This window comes from Dendropsophus ebraccatus, chromosome 8 (assembly GCF_027789765.1).
Source record: "Dendropsophus ebraccatus isolate aDenEbr1 chromosome 8, aDenEbr1.pat, whole genome shotgun sequence".
In the NCBI taxonomy this organism is placed as follows: domain Eukaryota; kingdom Metazoa; phylum Chordata; class Amphibia; order Anura; family Hylidae; genus Dendropsophus; species Dendropsophus ebraccatus.
The window spans coordinates 119842088-119862192 of NC_091461.1; the positions used below are offsets into that span (position 1 = coordinate 119842088).

A 20105-nucleotide genomic window follows, 5' to 3' on the forward strand; every position below is an offset into this window, starting at 1 on the left:
GTGCAAATCTGAGCGGCGTGGTTATTACTGAAATGATCTTCATCCAACGATAGAAGTCTACGGCCATCTGCTTATCAATACCGCAGTACACGGTACAAAGATGTGATGCATCCCGGCATGTCCAACAATGTCTGACACCACATGGTTGCCAAGAACAAGCGCCATTTATTTTAGGGTAGATTTACACATACAGCATTGCAGTGGATTTCCTGATGCGAGATTTGCAGCGAAATCCACCGTAATGGCTCTGCATTGTTGCAGATTTGCGTTCCACTGAGAATGTAGCCACTGCCTACTTAAAGGGGACCTATAAACTACCTGCTGATAGCCCCCTATTGCACAGGAGACGCCAAGGAGGAAGATATGTCTCTTACCTTCCTCCTCGGCGGCGTTCTGGTGCAGTTAGTAGTTTGTTCTATGGTCCGGTAAGTGCACCAAGGCACCCTTTAAGAGCACTGCCTGCCCCCATAGTGCCGATGCACCCCTGACAGGCCCGCTGCATTCTAATGATAATGAATGGATTGGGCTGGATTGCCGCTATGAGGACGGGCAGTGATCCTATTGGATGCCCCAGTGCTGCTAATGGTCTCACCGGATCATGCAGCAAATGACTAACTGCACTGGAACGCAGCCGAGGAGGAAGGTAAGAGACATACTGTAAGAGACATACTGTAAGAGACATACCTTCCTTCTCGCCATCTCCTGTGCAATAGGGAACTATCACCAGGTTAGATCTGTCTAACCTGCTGATAGTTTCCATTTAACCCATCAGCTGCTGGGCTTTAAGCAAGCTAATACATTACCTGCCTGCGTTCCCGTCTGCTTCTCCAGCTCCCAGGTCACTAACCTGAGCCAATCAGTGGCTGCAATAGGACAGCACACTCACTGGCTGATCGGGATGTCAGTGACCTATTATTGATTGTCTAAATTAACATTATGGTGGGACAACCCCCGATCGTACACTACGGGTGGACAATCCCTGATTATACACTGTGGTGGGACCACCCCAGATAATACACTACAGTGGGACAACCCCCAATCATACACTACGGTGGGACAACCCCTGATCATACAATATGGAGGGACAACCCCCGATCATAAACTATGGTGGGACAACCCCCGATCATAAACTATGGTGGGACAACCCCCGATCGTACACTATGGTGGGACAACCCCCGATCATAAACTATGGTGGGACAACCCCCGATCGTACACTATGGTGGGACAACCCCCGATCGTACACTATGGTGGGACAACCCCCGATCATACACTATGGTGGGACAATCCCTGATCATACACTGTGGTAGAAGAATCCCTGATCATACACTGTGGTAGGACAATCCCTGATCATACACTATGGTGGTACAATCCCTGATCATACACAACTATTGTGTTTTTATTCCCTAGACACAACACTTAACTGTGCAATGTTAATGGTTCTGTTTTATATTTTATAAAAAAAATGACGGACAAAATAGCGCAGTGTTCTACACAATTTTTTTTAATGAGCATCACAGATGCTTGAAACTCAAACGGACCCCATTAAAAGTCAACAGGGTCCATCAGGCTCCATACCAGTTCAGCATGTAAGTGATGCAACCGTGCTTTCATTACGAAACTACAATGTACGTGTGAAATCAGGAAGCAAAAATGGATTGCAAAAGAAATAAAAGGACTTCTATAGAAAAACGGTGGAAAAAAACTGTGCTGTTTATTCCAAAAGTCAGATATCAGGGGACAAAATCGGCATTAATTTTAAACACTGTATTTTTTGCTTACCGCACCAAAAATTTAGGATGTTTTAAGGATATTTGTCTAACCTCGGTAGTCTATACATGTTTTAGCTAGCTCTTCTGAGACCACCCGGGAGCAGGGAAGGATGGAAGAAACACCCCATACCATACTCTGTTAGACTTCAAACGCTGAGATGGCAGAAGAGAAGTAGAGAGAAGCCTGGCGCAGGTCAGCGGGAGGTGAGGGAGTCCGCTGTTAACAAGACGCACTCGGAAATATGGCAGAGAAATGAGGAGAGAAGGGGGTTAAGGTTTCTCCCAGAGCTCCATTACTGACAGAGGATCTATGGGAGGATAATTTGTAGGAGACTCTGCAATGTTACAATAACCTGCTCTGTATACGTTATTTTATTACAGAGGCTATTACGTTATATTAAAATCTCACCTTGCAGCTTTAGTGCTAGGACTCGGCGCTACGAGTGTAGATTAAAGGAATATTAAACCTGAAAGTGACTGATAGAAGGAAACAGGAGATAATCTTGCTGTTTGGTTGTCTGCAAGGTTTTCTGCATTATCCATATTAACAAAAAGTTGAATAGAAATCCCCCAGAGAACAAAGGGGTCAATCTGCTGATCTGCATAATTTTTGGCTGTGCAGGGGCACAGGTAAGTATGACTTCTCACACATACATACACACTCACACACCTTCTGCATGCACCACATTTTTAGATTTGGCCAGACCACAAGCTAAGGGTAAGCATGTAGAGGCTCCAACAAGGGAGTCAAGGCAGGGTTGGGCTTTATACACAGCTGTTGCATACTGCAGTCAATTGGAGGCACACTGGCCCTTTAAATCTGAGAGAGCCAGCGTGCGAGCAGCCTAGAAGGCAGGGACACGCGCGCCAGTGAGAAGTAGACAGCCCGAGAGCAAGCGCAGGTAAGACGCCAAGAGAAAAGGCCGCACAGAAAGTGTAGCCGAGCCCCAGCGTCAGGAACTGTGGCCTCATGGGATGGCTGCTGTATAAGAGTAGTCACTGCTAACGGCAGCAGACAGGGATTGAATACTTTTTTGAAGTTCCTGTACCTGTGCACAAGTCAATCTGGTCCTCATCACAAGTGGCACATAGGACGGAGCCGCCGGTGTGGAGGACTTGGAATAAAACACTTCATATTTACTCTGGGAAGGGGGGGAGTAATGGCCGCTTGTGCTGGGATGAGACGAGGCGAGCAATGTACTGGAGTCAGCAGGATTTCCAGGTTGCGCAGGGACAGAGCTACTGACAGCACATAGAGATTTGTTAGCAGCCGACGGGGTTTCGAGTGGGTTTATAGATTGCTGGTTTCACCCAGAGTTCTGTGCTCGAAATGAGAGAAATAAATTGTGGAAAGAGGGGGATACTAAAATGGTTTAAGGTTCAGAGGATGGAGATAAATCAAAGAGTATTTAAATGCCTTATGTGATCTATGTATAGGGGGGAGCAGAGAGGGCACACATAATACACCAAAAATAAAAAAATACTGGAGAACTCTGCAAAGTTTACTCGGTTATCTGTGAGTAAGGTGAATGCATTCTCTCTACTGTCTACCAAGGGAATATCTAGAATTCAAAAAATGCAGCTACTTTTATGCATAAACAGCTCCACCCCTGTCTCCAGGTTGTGTGTGGTATTACATTTCAGCTCCATTACTTCACATCTGAAGCTCTCTCCCTCTTTACCGAGAGATTTCAATAATATAGTAGTACTTACCTGTACTGCTCCCCGGCTGCTGCTGGTTCCTAGGCCGCCCGCTCTTCGCCACTGTCAGTGGTTTGAAAACATCCAATGACATGCCATTCCCACAGGAAATGGCTGGTCAGTATAGAGCAGGGATGGGGAATTTTCGGCCCTCCAACTGTTGCAAAACTACAATTCCTATCATGCCTGGACAGCCAAAGCTAAAGAAAGTGGCCATGTTTTTCTAAGCCTGGACAACCCCTTTAAAGCTAAAAGGAGGCAGGAGAAGTGCTGATCTGTGCACTCAGCTCAAAGATTATCCCACCTCCTCCTAGCCGTCTTGATTAATCTAAAATTTTGACGTCAAGTTGCTTTTAGATTACAATGATACTCGTGTGGCGGTAGTGTCCAACCTGTGGCCCTCCAGGTGTAAAAAACATCAACAATCAATGGCCCATTAAGAACAAGTCGCCCACTGAACCATGGGCTAAGTCTTCTTAAAATTCCAATAACCACCTGGTACCTGTTCTCTTCAGCCACAGGGAACACTTATTACCCTTATAGATCCCCGAGAGTAAGCATACTATGGGAAGGAAAGCTGAGGAAGGGAGCACAAGATATGAACTAAGACTCCACTCCATGGGTTCCACTCCTGGCCATAATTCTTTGTAAGACATCTCTACAACTTTTTTAGATCACTTTGCACAATTTGTAAAATACATGTTTAGATATTGCTTCTTAAAGGAGAAGCTCTGTGGAAATTCTTAATTTAAGTATTGTATTGCCCCCCAAAATTTGTACAAATGATCAATATACACTTATTATGGAAAATGTACATAAAGGGCTTTTTTCACTGCACTTAATACTGCATCAAGGCTTCAATTCCTGGATAACATGGTGATGTCACTTCCTGGATAACATGGTGATGTCACTTCCTGGATAACATAGTGATGTCACTTCCTGGATAACATGGTGATGTCACGACCTGACTCCCAGAGCTGTGCGGGCTGTGGCTGCAGGTGAGGATGACGGCAGGGGCACACTGAGGGACACAGGGCACTGGAGGGACACTAAGCATCCCTCTGCCATCATCCACTCCAGCAGCCACAGCCCGCACAGCTCTGGGAGTCGGATCGTGACATCACCATGTTATCCAGGAAGTGACATCACCATGTTATCCAGGAAGTGACATCACCATGTTATCCAGGAAGTGACATCACCATGTTATCCAGGAAGTGACAACAACATGTTATCCAGGAAGTGAAGCCTTGATGCAGTAGTTGATGCAGGGAAAAAGTTCTTTATAAGCATTTCCCGTAATAAGTGTATATTAGTGATTTGTATAACTTTGGGGGGCAATACAATACTTTAATAAAAATTTTCATCGGACTTCTCCTTTAACCTTGAGCAGCAAATGTCAATGTAATTAACCAAGGCCTCGATAACTTCAGTCAATATGATCACTTACCGCTGCCCAGTCTGAGCAATAACACATCCTGGAGTCTTCTGTTGAGGACTCGAAGTTCTTTGACTTCTGTCACTAATGTCCCATAGTCCTTGAGTTTTTTGGCCTGCTGGACTAGCTGCCTGCGAGTCCTCTCCAGCTCGTGCTGGATGTGCCTCATCTCCACCTGCTGCTGCTGATAACTCCTCAGCAACTCCTCATATAAGACTCTGGGGATCAAGGCGTCATCCAGCGTGTCCATGTTTCCTGCCATCGGGCAGGGCTCCAGGAAGATGTCCTCGCAGCCGGACTTGGGACTCGGTGTCACGCTATTCTGCTTCTCCAGACGGGCCACCACAGCTTCAATGCTCTTGCGGGTGCCTTCTACTTGTTTCCTCCCATCTGGCCTCTAAATTAATAGAAACAGAAGCCACTAAATATACTGTATACACCCCTGGGCATGAGCAGAAATAAACTAGAGCACTAACTGTTCGGAAACTCTAAGTAAATGAACAGGTATAGCAAGTAAGTGTCATTTGTGTATGGTTGTGGATAAGTTATTGTGGTCTTGAACAGTTAGAGGGTTAGTTCAACATTCTTTTTTCTTTCAAATGAACTGTTGCCAGAAAGTTAAAGAGATTTGTAATTTACTTTTATTAAAAAAATCTTTTCTTCCTGTACTTATCAGATGCTGTATGTCCTGCAGGAAGTGGTATTCATTCCAGTCTAGAGAGCAGGAGAGGTTTTCTATGGGGATTTGCTGTTGCTCTGGACAGTTCCTGACATGGACAGGGGTGGCAGCAAAGAGCACTGTGACAGACTAGAGAGAATACACCATTTCCTGCAGGACAAACAGTAGCTGATAAGTACTGGAAGACTGGATATTTTTTAATAGAAGTAAACTACAAATCTCTGGCACCTGCTGGGACCAACTGATCTGAAAGAAAAAAAAATGGTGAACAACCCCTTTAAAGTATACCTAAACTTTTATTAAACTTCTGCCAGGTCATAGAGATATCAGAGGGGGGTCTGACAGCCAAGAATCCCCACTGATCGCTAGAACAAAGAGACAGAGGTGTTCACCTAAGGGTACTGTCCCTTCATGAAGGAGGAAGGACAAGGGGATGATTGACAGGAGGAGGAGACAAACAGTCGGTGCAATGTGGAGACCTTGTGGCCAAATAAAACGCTGGATTTACATGTTTGGCAACTTAATGATAGTCTGGGAACTTCTGAAGGATTTCTACAATGTCGTGCCCCCCCCCCCCCCCCCTCACCTGCTCATCAGGTGAGTGGGGGATATGGTTGGCGTACGCCACAAAGAAGGGGCAAATCTGCCCCTTTTGTGGGGGTATTCCAGGGGAGCATGATGATAACTCAACCCCAAAGTGTTATGGGTGTTTCAGCAGCCAGACCCCCAACAACTGCAACTTTTGGCATGTCAGAAGTTGAACCAAACTTTACAACAGAACAGCCCCAAAGATGTTAATACCAGAGCCACAAAGGAGACAAAAAAGCAAGGAGACCTTTTAAGGAAGGCAGATGTATGTAAGTAATGACCCCGAGGCATCAATATAAATGCACAATAAAGGGATTTATGGTAAAGAACGGAGGCCACAATGGCCCCAGAGCTGTAATCTCATCTAGAACAGTGGGGATGACAATGACTTCCTTTTATAAACTCTCTCTGCACCAGTAACACCCAGTTACTATACACGGAGGCATTACTAACCAGACACTATAGCATTCACGCATTTAATTATGGAGTCACCTCTGTCTGTACCAGGCTCATCTGAAGGATCCTGCCGCCAGCTCTAGTGACACCACAAACATTTGAAAGTTGAAGTAAAGATTTTTCTTTCATATTTTGTCTTCAAGGATCTCACAGGGGCGGATACCCAGCTCATCTATAGTCTGAAATGGAAATCTGCCTAGATATGACTAGAAATGGGTAAAGTGTAACCCTATACTGGTGTGAGACGAGGGGCAATATGGCTGCAAGTCCCGGCTCGCCACAGATCTAATGAGCAGAAGTAAATTCATCAGAACAAGATGAACTACAAGAGTCTATTACTGGGATCTATAATACCTTCAGTTCGGGTCTATAAATCCATAGTCAGGCAAGATTTGCAGCCATAATAGCGATACAAACAAGCTACAATATCAGTATGATCTGTCTGGAAAACATAGATGCAGCTTATGGCTCATATCTACTGGACACAATCTATGGATAGGTGGGGAGCAGTTTTTTTGTTGTTGTTTGTTTATTTTAGGTGTACCTGTCGTTATAACTTTTAAAACCTAAATACACAGTACACGTGAAATAAAGCAAGATTGCAATTTACATTCATTTTTTGTTTTAGTTATGGAAAACATGGCACTTCCTGTATTCAGACTTTTTTTTTTAAACACAGGAAGTGCAGTGTTTCCCAGGTCATCTGCGTACAAAGAAGGCGGTCATGTGACTGATGGACGCATTGAGGTGAAAATCTCTGTAATAGCTGGGACTTGATGTGTTTAGTCTCTTTTTTTCAATCAGCACAAGACTAAAAAGCTTCATGAGATTGGACCTGGATACAGTAAGTATAGCTGTTATATAGAGGCCTTCAGGGGACTGGACCTGGATACAGTAAGTATAACTGTTATATAGCTGCCTTCAGGGGACTGGACCTGGATACAGTAAGTATAGCTGCTATATAGCTGCCTTCAGGAGACTGGACCTGGATACAGTAAGTATAGCTGTTATATAGCTGCCTTCAGGAGACTGGACCTGGATACAGTAAGTATAACTGTTATATAGCTGCCTTCAGGGGACTGGACCTGGATACAGTAAGTATAGCTGTCAAATAGCTGCCTTCAGGGGAATGGACCTGGATACAGTAAGTATAGCTGTTATATAGCGGCCTTCAGGGGACTGGACCTGCATACAGTAAGTATAGCTGTTATATAGCTGCCTTCAGGAGACTGGACCTGGATACAGTAAGTATAGCTGTTATATAGCAGCCTTCAGGAGACTGGACCTAGATACAGTAAGTATAGCTGTTATATAGCTGCCTTCAGGAGACTGGACCTGGATACAGTAAGTATAGCTGCCTTCAGGGGACTGGACCTGGATACAGTAAGTATAGCTGTTATATAGCTGCCTTCAGGGGACTGGACCTGCATAGAGTAAGTATAGCTGTTATATAGCTGCCTTCAGGAGACTGGACCTGGATACAGTAAGTATAGCTGTTATATAGCGGCCTTCAGGGGACTGGACCTGCATACAGGACCTGCATACAGTAAGTATAGCTGTTATATAGCTGCCTTCAGGAGACTGGACCTGGATACAGTAAGTATAACTGTTATATAGCTGCCTTCAGGGGACTGGACCTGGATACAGTAAGTATAGCTGTTATATAGCTGCCTTCAGGGGACTGGACCTGCATACAGTAAGTATAGCTGTTATATAGCTGCCTTCAGGAGACTAGACCTGGATACAGTAAGTATAGCTGTTATATAGCAGCCTTCAGGAGACTGGACCTGGATACAGTAAGTATAGCTGTTATATAGCTGCTTTCAGGAGACTGGACCTGGATACAGTAAGTATAGCTTTGTTTTTTTAGCATGATAAGAAAAAAAATATATGAATATATATTGCAAACTTGCTTTATTTCACATATACTGTTGATCTAGACTGTAAGAAAGCAGCCGTGTTTTTCTTATTCTGGGCAGCGCCATCAACAATTTCTGCAAGTCAACTGCAATTTTTAGTGCAGTGCATCTGGGGGACCCCTAAAGAGCCCCCCCCCCCACCAGCACCGTACTAGGTCTGCAGTGAATCTGTCCCTAATGATGCATAACATGGTCCTCCGGCTTGCACAAAGCAGCACTACTCTGTTACTCTGACTGCTGATCCTCTGACAGCAATGTGAACAGAGTCCAAGTCTCAGTGAGGAGACAACGAGGAAAATGAGCGACTTGAGGGAACGAATGGCGGCAGTAACATCAGTCTGGTAACAAAGTTTAGCGGTTTCAGAAGAGAAATCAGCGATGGCGAGATCTATTTAAGTAAAACAGAACGAAAAACTCTGGATTCATTAAGCGGTAATTAGTTAAAGCAATAGTTTCTGTGCGAGTAATCAAGGTTCAGAGATGTTCAGTCTGAATACATCATTAACCTTCTCTCTGGCAGATGTACAACAGTGTGAAATACGGCTAATAAAGACTTCACCGTCCGCGCTGACACTTGATTAGTTCACATCTTCTTTTTCCTTGTTTTAGTGCAATTAATGTGACAAAACTCAGAAGGTATTTAACCCCTCAATAGCCACAGGTCGCCTAATAATACTGATCGGAAGCTAAAGTCTTCACTCATATTCGACCAAAAAGAGACTAAATGCAAAGGGGGAAAAAAGGAGCTGAAGCATGGCGGCTGGAAAAGAGTCTATCCGGGGTGGATCCCCGGTGATTTGAAACTTACACCAGATCCTGTGGATAGGGGAGAGGTGCTGTAACTCAGGGTACTTATTGCATATGCACAAAACATGCGGTAAGTGTCCCCTAGATGGGAGCGCCACCTCTGGCACCACTTCTCTTCAGATTGGGGGCTCCCCTGCTATGGGGCTACACTATTTGTGCAACTCCTATTAAAGTCAATGGGTAGTTCACAAAAAATTATTTTCTTTCAGATCCAATTGGTGTCAGAATTGTAAAAAATATTCCAGTACTTATCATCTGCTGTATGTCCTGCAGGAAGTGGTGTATTCCAGTCTCCACAGTGCTCTCTGCTGCCACCTCTGTCCATATTAAAAACTGTCCAGAGCAGGAGAGGTTTTCTATGGGGATTTGCTGCTGCTCTGAACAGTTCCTGACATGGACAGAGGGGGCAGCAGAGAGCACTGTGTCACGACACAGAAAAAAGGAGAAAACTGGAAACCGGAAAATGAGGTCAAGGTGGCGGTGCTGCTCTGTCGGGCTATAACACATCTTTGGCTTCCAGTCTATGTCCAGTGGCCACAAACAGGTCTGAGGGGGCCAGACAGCCCTCAATCTGAAAACAGGTGCGGGTCCCTGAGGTAGGACCAGCATGTAAGAAACATATGCCATATGTGGATATGCCATAGGCGTCTCCGATGTGTATACCCCTTTAGGCTATGTTCACACTAGGACTGGGCCATATAAGCAAAAAATAAAATCTAACATTAATTCAATTAATTGCCCAGCCCTAGATCACACGCAGTTAAATAAAAGCAAAATCCAGAAGTATTTTGAATGTAATACTTCTATTAAAGTCAATAGGAAGCTGGCCGACGCTGCACACATTGTATAGAAAATTGGCCGTAATTGATTACAACCGTATATATAATGAATATTATTAATATTTGCCACCAAAATACAACCATTTCTTGCTTTTTACTGTGTGTGAACGCAGCTTTAAGTGTCAGTGACTACATGTGGCTCAGTCTCCCTGGTAGATGGGGTCACAGATGATTCCAGCTCTTCCTCCTACGATGCCTCCGGTACTATTCCAGTAACATGGTAGGGGGAACAAAAGGGAGGATATGGAAAGGATATCCCTGGAAAATGGAAATGGTAGTATATAGTAGAGAAGAGAGAAGGACGAGAGTTGGGGGACACTGTTCTAACAATCATTGGGGTTAATGCTATTTGAATAAGGCCGCTTCACAACCAATGGTAACATGCACACTGTCCAGTTTTCCTCTGTAGTTGTTCCCCCATACTGTATACCTCCCTCCCCCCTGTAGTTGTTCCCCCATACTGTATACCTCCCTCCCCCCCTCTGTAGTTGTTCCCCCATACTGTATACATCCCCCCTATGTAGTTGTTCCCCCATACTGTATACCTCCCTCCCCCCTCTGTAGTTGTTTCCCCCATACTGTATACCTCCCTCCCCCCTCTGTAGCTGTTCCCCCATACTGTATACCTCCCTCTCCCCTCTGTAGTTGTTCCCCCCATACTGTATACCTCCCTTCTTCCTCTGTAGTTGTTCCCCCCATACTGTATACCACCCTCCCCCTCTGTATTTGTTCACCCATACTGTATACCTCCCTCCCCCTCTGTAGTTGTTCCCCCATACTGTATACCTCGCTCCCCCTCTGTAGTTGTTCCCCCATACTGTATACCTCCCTCCCCCCTGAAGTTGTCCCCCCATGCTGTATACCTCTCCCCTCTGCAGTTGTTTCCCCCATACTGTATACCTCCCCCCTCTGTAGTTGTTCCCCCCATACTATATACTCCCCCCCTCTGTAGCTGTTCCCCCATACTGTATACCCCCCTCTGAAGTTGTCCCCCCCTCATACTGTATACCTCCCTTCCCCCTCTGTAGTTGTTCCCCCCATACTATATACTCCCCCCCTCTGTAGCTGTTCCCCCATACTGTATACCCCCCTCTGAAGTTGTCCCCCCCTCATACTGTATACCTCCCTTCCCCCTCTGTAGCTGTTCCTCCATACTGTATACCTCCCTGCCCCCTCTTTAGTTGTTCCCCCATACTATATACCTCCCTCCCTCGTCTACAAGAATCCTGGAAAATAAAGCTAAGTCAGAGATATCAGTCTGATGTATATATGATCACCTGAGTATAGAGATGAGCAAGTGTGCAGCAACTGATTACCAGTGACTGAAGACCTTGGATGCAGCCCTAAGGCTACCTGGAAAACATGGATACAGCCTATGGCCTGTGGCTGTATTAATGTTTTCCAAGACTCCCTAGGGCTACATGCAACTTCAGTGTTCAGTGTGTATACCTGCAAGACACAGCGTGATAAAATTCTCACCTTCACCATTTGCTAACTTCTTAAAAAAAAAATCTGTCAGCACCAGGGCCCAACGCGCTGGTTACCTCTGGCTAGTCTATCTGTGGAGGTCATTCTGCACAATACTGATTTTCCAAAGAGGAGTTGTGGTGTATGGCTTATGTCACACTCTGGCACGCCTCACCATTCCTTTCTCCTCCCTCTTCTGTATGAATATTCTGTGTTGCCCGGCCTCCTGCACTCTCGTGCCATCTTCCCGTTCTGCACCGGCGATGTTGATATCAACTACGTGGCCTGTCACATCAGTGGAGAGTGGAGTATGCAAGGACCGTGAGGGTCTCCTGCAAGCTCCGACCTTCTTAGTCTGTGCATGCTCCACTGATGTCACAGGCGCCTCCTGCATTCGCAGTAGTAGTTGACATCAGCAGGGCTTGCGCAGATTGGGAAGATGGCATGAGAGTGCAGGGGGCCGGGCAGTACAGAATATTCATATAGAAGAGCAAGGGGAAGCAGTTGTAAGGTGTGCCAGAGTGCGACACAAGCGCCACCACACCTCTGACTCTTTACTACAGTTGGAAAATCTATATTCTGCAGCATCACCTCCCCCCCCCCAGAAATCAATAAGCAATTTTTAGAAGCTTTGTAATTGGGTTTATTAGGCAAATATGCCATTATCTGCATTCATTAAGACTTTCCCCAGGTCCCAACTCCCTTTCTCTCTCTCATTCACTGCTCATTATCAGGAAATCACGTCTTGTTGCATCAGACGTGCCCTGTCTGTTCTATGGAGAGAGGAGGGGGGAGGAGGAAGGATGGAGATTAGTCGGCAGCAGAGAACAAAGGATTGCACAGCGGGACCTGAGTGAAAGCCTCTATTCAGAGGTCAGTGCTGACTTCAGAGGAGATAGCCCGGTGATATAGCTGTAAATTAACTCTTTGTTGTCCTGTTTTGGTGCCTCATCTCCCTCCACCCCTCCCCTCTCCATAGACAACCATGAAGACAGGGGGGAGAGCTTCAAACTGCTTTTTCATGATAAAAATACTTTTTTCTGCTAATAAACCCAATTACAAAGTTTCTTATAATCGCCTGTACTATTAAAATTTAAACAACAGTGACACTTTAAGCTTATATTCTGTACATTTCATATATTTTTCTTGGTGGTCTCTCCCCTCAAAAATGTATGTTATTGTTGGTGGACAGTGCCATATGGGCGGGCTTTACAGCCCTGCCCCTCCATCTGAATGGGCCAACATAGCGGCCTAGGCCCTGCCCACTCTGATACGGCTGTCACAGAGGGAGGAGGGTCGGGCCATTCTGATGATGCCACTGAGGGGGCAGGGCCTACAGCACCAATGTAGGCGGGGATTGGGGGCACAACGGCCATGAAGTCCCACCTATACGGCACTGTCCACCAATGATAACATGCATTTTAGAGGGGATAGAGCACCTAGAAATCCTTTATACGGTAAGATATGAATATAGGCTTAAGAATGGTGCTGATATGGAAAGGGGGTCACGCTTCCACTTTAATACTCAAAACAAACATGAAAAGACAAAAACCAGCAAGACACAATTTCCTGATGACAGAGTACTTAGGAATCAAGAAATCCAAGAGATTGCGGTTCCCGCCCCATCATTTTGTAGCTTCTGAGAGTTCCCGCCGTTACCTTACTGTGCCGCCGCTCGCTGCCGCCGTCCTCCTCCTCTTCATTCTCTTTAAACTCCCAGGACCCTTCGGAGGAGTTCACGCACAGCTTGGGGATTTTGATTTTTTTCTGCATTACGTGACTTTCCAGATCAGTTTTGTTTTCTTAAAGAAAAAAAAAAAAAAAAAAAATAGAAAGCGCATTAAACAGATTAGACTCGGCTTCTCTTGAAGATCAAACTGCGCTTTGTGCTACAAACATTAAAAAGACGCGGCTTCTAGGTGCCGAGAATTTGCCAAGACTATTTTGTGTCTCTACAATGGGATGGAACAAAGGACGGTGTGTATGGAAGTGCAGATGGTTTCACTATTTAACTTTCCCTCTAAACTTTTCTTTAAAGCGTCTACGTTCTCCGGCTCTATCCGGGCAGAAAGCGGCACCTAGAAAAGGCCTTTATTCTACTGCGAGCAATGAGTGCATACTAAATCTAATGGAAATCATCTCTGGATGCATGACTAGATTATAGGGGTTATCCCAAAATTAAAAGTAATCTCAACATAGGTTAAAATGTGTGTGTGGGGGGGGATTTAAATAAACTGGTGTCAGAAAGTTATACAGATCTGTAAAATACTTCTATTTAAAAATCTCCAGTCTTATCAGCTGCTGTATGTCCTGCAGGAAGTGGTGTTTTCTTTCCAGTTAGACATAGTGCTCTCTGCTGCCACCTCTGTCCATGTCAGGAACTGTCCAGAGCAGCAGCAAATACCCATAGAAAACCTCTCCTGCTCTGGACAGTTCCTGTCATGGACAGAGGTGGCAGCAGAGAGCACTGTGTCAGACTGAAAATATTACACCACTTCCTGCAGGACATACAGCAGCTGATAAGTACTGGAAGCCTGGAGATTTTTAAATAGATGTAAATCACAAATCTGTATAACTTCCTGAAACCACCTGATTTGAAAAAAAAATATTTTCACTGGAGTACCCCCTTTAAGGGATAACTAGGTGATCGCTGGGATCCCCACGGATTAGAAGAACAATAACTGATCTCCATTATGGTGATTCTTGTGATCCCAGCGGTCACATCAAAACAGTAGGGTCGGAGGTGACAAATTTACAGCAGTGCAGAGGTGTCATGAACCGGCAGGGAATGGGTTACTGTCTTTTTTTTTTTTTTTTGCAGAAATCAATAGTCCAGGCGATGTTAAGAAACTTTGTAATTGGGTTTATTAGGCAAATATGCCATTATCTGCATTCAAAAAGACTTTCCCCAGCCCCCCCCCCATCTCTCATTCACTGCTCATTATCAGGAAATCTCGACTCTTTTACATCAGTCGAGCCCTGTCTAATCTATGGAGAGGGGAGGAGGGAGGGAGATTAGTCGCCAGCACAGAGCAGAGAACAAAGGATTACACAGCGGGACCTGAATGAAAGCCAGTATTCAAAAATCAGAGAGGTCAGTGCAGATAGAGATAGGTCAGAGGAGATAGCCCAGTGATGAAGCTGTAAATTAACTCTTTGTTGTCCGGTTTTGGTGCCTCATCTCTCTCCACCCCTCCCTTCTCCATAGAGAACAATGCATTTTTCGGCTAATAAACCCAATTACAAAGTTTCTTAAAATTGCCTGTACTATTGATTTTTTACTACTGAGTTGTTGTAAAGCTATAACTTCCATCAAGGCTTTGGCTGTTGGTGCTGGAGAACACTGTCCTAGACTATTTTTTGGAGGCAACAGCCTTTAGTCAAGTACTTTTATACAACTTCCCTGCACCCTCCTACCTCCTTTACCTCTCCCCTCTGCAAGTCTATCAGTCTTCTATATGCCCAGAGACCCCCCCCCAGCCCAGCGCAGCACCCACCACCTTCTCCAAACCCGTCAGACATTTGAATACCGATCTCTGGAGCAGTTTGATGCCGTCCTAGGGAGTCCTGGAAAACATACATACAGCCTACGGCCATAGTCCGTCTCCACGTTTTCCTTACAGCCCCAGGGCGGCATTCAGTTTCTGCAGCAGCCGGAATCAAACGCCGAACATTCAGGTTTGCAGATTGTTGCAGAGCCCAAACAATTCGGCAACTCCGCTCAACGCTGCTCATTGACAGCTGCGGAAGATGAACTTATGTAACTTGCACCATGAGAGTTGTATTTCTGCAATGTGAGGCTATACTGGTGGTTGTAGTTATCTAATAGCTGGAGAGTCGCAGATTGGGGAGCACCGACCTGAAGGAGAGATGGAGGGATGGGAGATCTCCGGCTGCTGCAGAACTACAACTCTTATTGTGTCTGGACAACTAAAGATGAAGCTTTGGCTAGCCGAGCATGATGGGAAGTGTAGTTCTGCAACAGCCAGAGACCATGATCCATGACCCCTACCACAGAGATGGGGAACCTGCGGCCCTACAACTGCTGTAAAACTACAACTCCCATCAAGCCCGGACGGCCAAAGGGTTATCATGATGGGGGCTGTAGTTTGCAACAGCTGGGGAGCAGAAGGTTCCCTATTCTTTTTCAAAGAGAAGAACCCCCAACTACCCAGTGCCTTCCATACTTTGTATTTAGACCCCAGAACTTCTTTATGTGCCCCCTGCTCATATATAGGCGCCCCCTGCTCATCCATAGATAGCTGCCCTATGCTCCTCTATAGTTGCCGTATGCTCCTCTATAGTTGCCCCCTGCTCCTCTAGTTTCCCCCTGCTCCTCTATAGTTGCCCCATGCTCCTTTATAGTTTCCCCCTGCTCCTCTATAGTTTCCCCCTGCTCCTCTATAGTTTCCCCCTGCTCCTCTATAGTTTCCCCCTGCTCCTCTATAGTTTCCCCATGCTCCTCTATAGTTTCCCCATGCTCCTCTATAGTTTCCCCCTGCTCCTCTATAGTTGCCCCATGCTCCTCTATAGTTTCCCCATGCTCCTCTATAGTTGCCCCATGCTCCTCTATAGTTTCCCCCTGCTCCTCTATAGTTGCCCCCTGCTCATCCATAGTTGCCCCCTGCTCCTCTATAGTTGCCCCCTGCTCCTCTATAATTTCCCCATGCTCCTCTATAGTTGCCCCATGCTCCTCTATAGTTTCCCCCTGCTCCTCTATAGTTTCCCCATGCTCCTCTATAGTTGCCCCCTGCTCCTCTATAGTTGCCCCCTGCTCATCCATAGTTGTCCCCTGCTCCTCTATAATTTCCCCATGCTCCTCTATAGTTTCCCCATGCTCCTCTATAGTTTCCCCATGCTCCTCTATAGTTGCCCCTGCTCATCAATAGTTGCCCCCTGCTCCTCTATAGTTGCCCCATGCTCCTCTAAAGTTGCCCCCTGCTCCTCTATAGTTGCCCCCAGCTCCTCTATAGGTGATCCAGAACATATGGACATCACCATTAGGGGGTCAAAGTTGCAGGATGGCGCTGCAGTCACGTGACCCCCGCCTCATACAATGTGCCGCTACTCTGATGCTATATGTAGACCATGTCGTGACATCACGTGACCTGTCATCTGTGTCGTGACTCACCTGCCAGCGCCAGGATCTGCGCCCTCTGCAGCGTAGTAGTAGTAGTCGTCTTCTTCCCCTCGGCCTCTTCTTCTTCCTCCGGGCTCCGGTACACGGTGTAAACCTTCCGCCTATCAAAGTCGTCGGTAGAGCTGGGCACGAAGCCTGCCACCCGGGCCGCCGGTAACATGAAGCAGACGTTATCATCCAGGAAGCGGACGAGAGCGAACATGTTCCGCCCGCTGCCGGGCCCGGGCTCCGCCGCTCGGCAATCAGCCACCAGGCGGCTGCCCTGGCAACGGAGGATGCGGCGGTGACAGGAAGGCGAGAGCAATGGATGGCCGAGAGGCCGAGCGCGCGCGTGGTCCCTGCGCGTTACCATGGAGACGGGAGCCGGGCCACTACAGGGCTCAGCAGCAGGGCGCACAGTACTCATTTATTACATGTATTATTTGTAATTTATTTATGTAGTGATGATTTATTCTATTTTCAATATTACTTTTTTTTTGTAATATATAATACTAATAGACTTATGGCAGCAAACGGGTTGTACTTTGGGTCATGCCAGGGAGCAGGATGTGGAAGCTGGAGGACACCCGGTCGCTTCATAAATGTGGTCCCTGTATGGATGAAGATGGTGCTGGTTTGTGGCCCCAGGGAGTACACAGAAGTGCAGGCTTACATAGGTGGATAAGGAGACAGGTGGCACAGGTTCAGGTCAGCAATAGGACAGCCAGTGCGGTATAGGAGGGTAAGTGTGCAACAGGAGGGTCGCTGCGGTACAGGAGGGTCAGTATGGTACAGGAGGGTCAGTACGGTACAGGAGGGTCAGTACGGTATAGGAGGGTCAGTACGGTACAGGAGGGTCGGTGTGGTACAGGAGGGTCAGTACGGTATAGGAGGGTCAGTACGGTACAGGAGGGTCGGTGTGGTACAGGAGGGTCGGTGTGCTACAGGAGGGTCAGTACGGTATAGGAGGGTCAGTACGGTACAGGAGGGTCGGTGTGCTACAGGTTGGTCGGTGCAGTACAGAAGGGTCTGTGTGTTACAGGAGAGTCACTGCAGCACAGGAGGGTAAGTGTGCTACAGGAGAGTCGGAACAGTGCAGGACAGTCAATGTGGTACAGATGGTGCAGTACAGGAGAGTCGGTGTAGTGCAGAAGATTTGGTGCATGGCAGGGGGGTAGATGTGCTATAGGAGAGTTGGTGCATTACAGGAGGGTAGATGCGCTACAGGAGAGGTGGTGCAGGAGAGTTAGTGTGTTACAGGAGGGTAGGTGTGCTACAGGAGGTTCAGGGGGGTGCAGGAGGGTTGGTGTGGTACAGGAGGGATCAGTGCGGTGCAGGAGGGATCTGTGTGGTACAGGAGGGTCAATGCGGTACAGGAGGGATCAGTGTGGTACAGGAGGGATCAGTGCGGTGCAGGAGGGATCTGTGTGGTACAGGAGGGATCAGTGTGGTACAGGAGGGATCGGTGTGGTGCAGGAGGGATCAGTGCGGTGCAGGAGGGATCAGTGTGGTACAGGAGGAATCAGTGCAGTACAGGAGGGATCAGTGTGGTACAGGAGGGCCGGTGTGGTACAGGAGGGATCAGTGTGGTACAGGAGGGTCTGTGTAGTACAGGAGTGTCGGTAGAGGAGGGATCAGTATGGTACAGGAGGAGGGTCAGTGTGGTACAGGAGGGCCGGTGTAGTACAGGAGGGATCAGTGTGGTACAGGAGGAATCAGTGTGGTACAGGAGGGCCGGTGTGGTACAGGAGGGATCAGTGTGGTACAGGAGGGTCTGTGTAGTACAGGAGGGCCGGTGTGGTACAGGAGGGATCAGTGTGGTACAGGAGGGTCTGTGTAGTACAGGAGGGTCGGTAGAGGAGGGATCAGTATGCTACAGGAGGAGGGTCAGTGTGGTACAGGAGGGCCGGTGTGGTACAGGAGGGATCAGTGTGGTACAGGAGGGATCAGTGCGGTGCAGGAGGGTCGGTGTGGTGCAGGAGGGATCAGTGTGGTACAGGAGGGATCAGTGCGGTGCAGGAGGGATCAGTGCAGTACAGGAGGGTCGATTTGGTACAGGAGGGATCAGTGTGGTACAGGAGGGTCGGTGTGGTACAGGAGGGTCGGTGCGGTACAGGAGGGATCAGTGCAGTACAGGCGGAATTGGTGTGGTACAGAAGAGTTTATGCTTTCATTCAACGTGGGGACGTGTTTTTGCACCCACAGAGCAAATGAGAATTTTAATTGTCTAAATATTTGAATTATAAATCTCACAACTCGGCTTATGCCCTTACTTGTCCATGCAGGAAGGTTCATGTGGGCCAAATGTCTCGACAGTCATGCTATAGGGTTCATATGGCACTAATTTTCTTTTTTCCCCAGTTAATTGTATATTTATATGCGCACACACACACACACATATATATTTTTTTATTTTTTCTCCCTTCCTGAACTCTTATTTATGTAAACATAATCGTTATGGCCTTATATTTTTCTCTACAGCATACTTATCTTCTTGCACACCTATTGTACTCTAACTCTGCTCTCTAACTTTTTGACCCCCCTGTTCCTTTCTTACCTCTTCGTTGTGGAGCTTTTTCATCAATATCAGGGTTCTTATCGGTTATCACAAATAGTTTTTATTTTTTTTTTTATTGTTGTTGTTTTTTATATCTATTTACTTTAGGTGCCCATGGATGATGCATGTGGATATTGGTTTCTAAATATATACATTTTTGCTCTCCATTTATTTACCCTATGAGATATTATTGGTATGATGGGAGAAAGGATCTTTAACCCTCTATCTAGCTTTGCATATAACATTTAAATGATTTTTCCACATCTGTGCCCCATGTAGACATCAGACATGGTATGAACACAGACTTTTTTGATGAAAAATAAAAAAAGTGCTGCAGGCAGGCAATCCTTCTTGTCAAAAACAAAGACAGTGTTACAGAACCCGATAAACCCCGCTATCAGTCCATGTGGTCTCTTAGGAGCCAGTGGAGTCTGTTGGTGCATGTAATGTCCATCGCATGTCACAATTGGTCACTCATGGAACAGAAAAACAGAACTGACCAAGCAAGTGTGAACAAAGCCAAAGGCATTCACACAGTCCATGCACAAGTCATCAATATGGAGGATGTGCTACAGAACGGAATTCAGAGCTCCTGGCAGGATCATCATCATTTATCATGATGCCAGGAGCTCTGAATCAGTTTAAATCTTCATGCTACTGTACTGACACAGCGTCAGTAGATTTGATCAGTTTCGGAGCTCCCGCCATCATAATAAATGGTGATGATGCCAGGAGTTCCGAATCCCGCACATCATGAACAGACCATAAT

General features: G+C 46.5%; 1 protein-coding gene across 1 annotated transcript in view; it reads right to left on the reverse strand.

The window, feature by feature from the left end:
- BEND5 (BEN domain containing 5) overlaps positions 1-17118 on the reverse strand; it is a 30459-nt gene extending 13341 nt beyond the window's left edge. The window contains exons 1-3 of the mRNA XM_069981577.1: positions 16792-17118; positions 13320-13462; positions 4918-5302 (exon numbers count right to left, since the gene is read on the reverse strand). Of these exons, the coding sequence (XP_069837678.1) occupies positions 4918-5302; positions 13320-13462; positions 16792-17002 (739 nt within the window). The 5' untranslated portion in view covers positions 17003-17118. The remainder of the gene's footprint in view (positions 1-4917; positions 5303-13319; positions 13463-16791) is intronic.
- Between the last annotated feature and the right edge of the window lie 2987 nt (positions 17119-20105).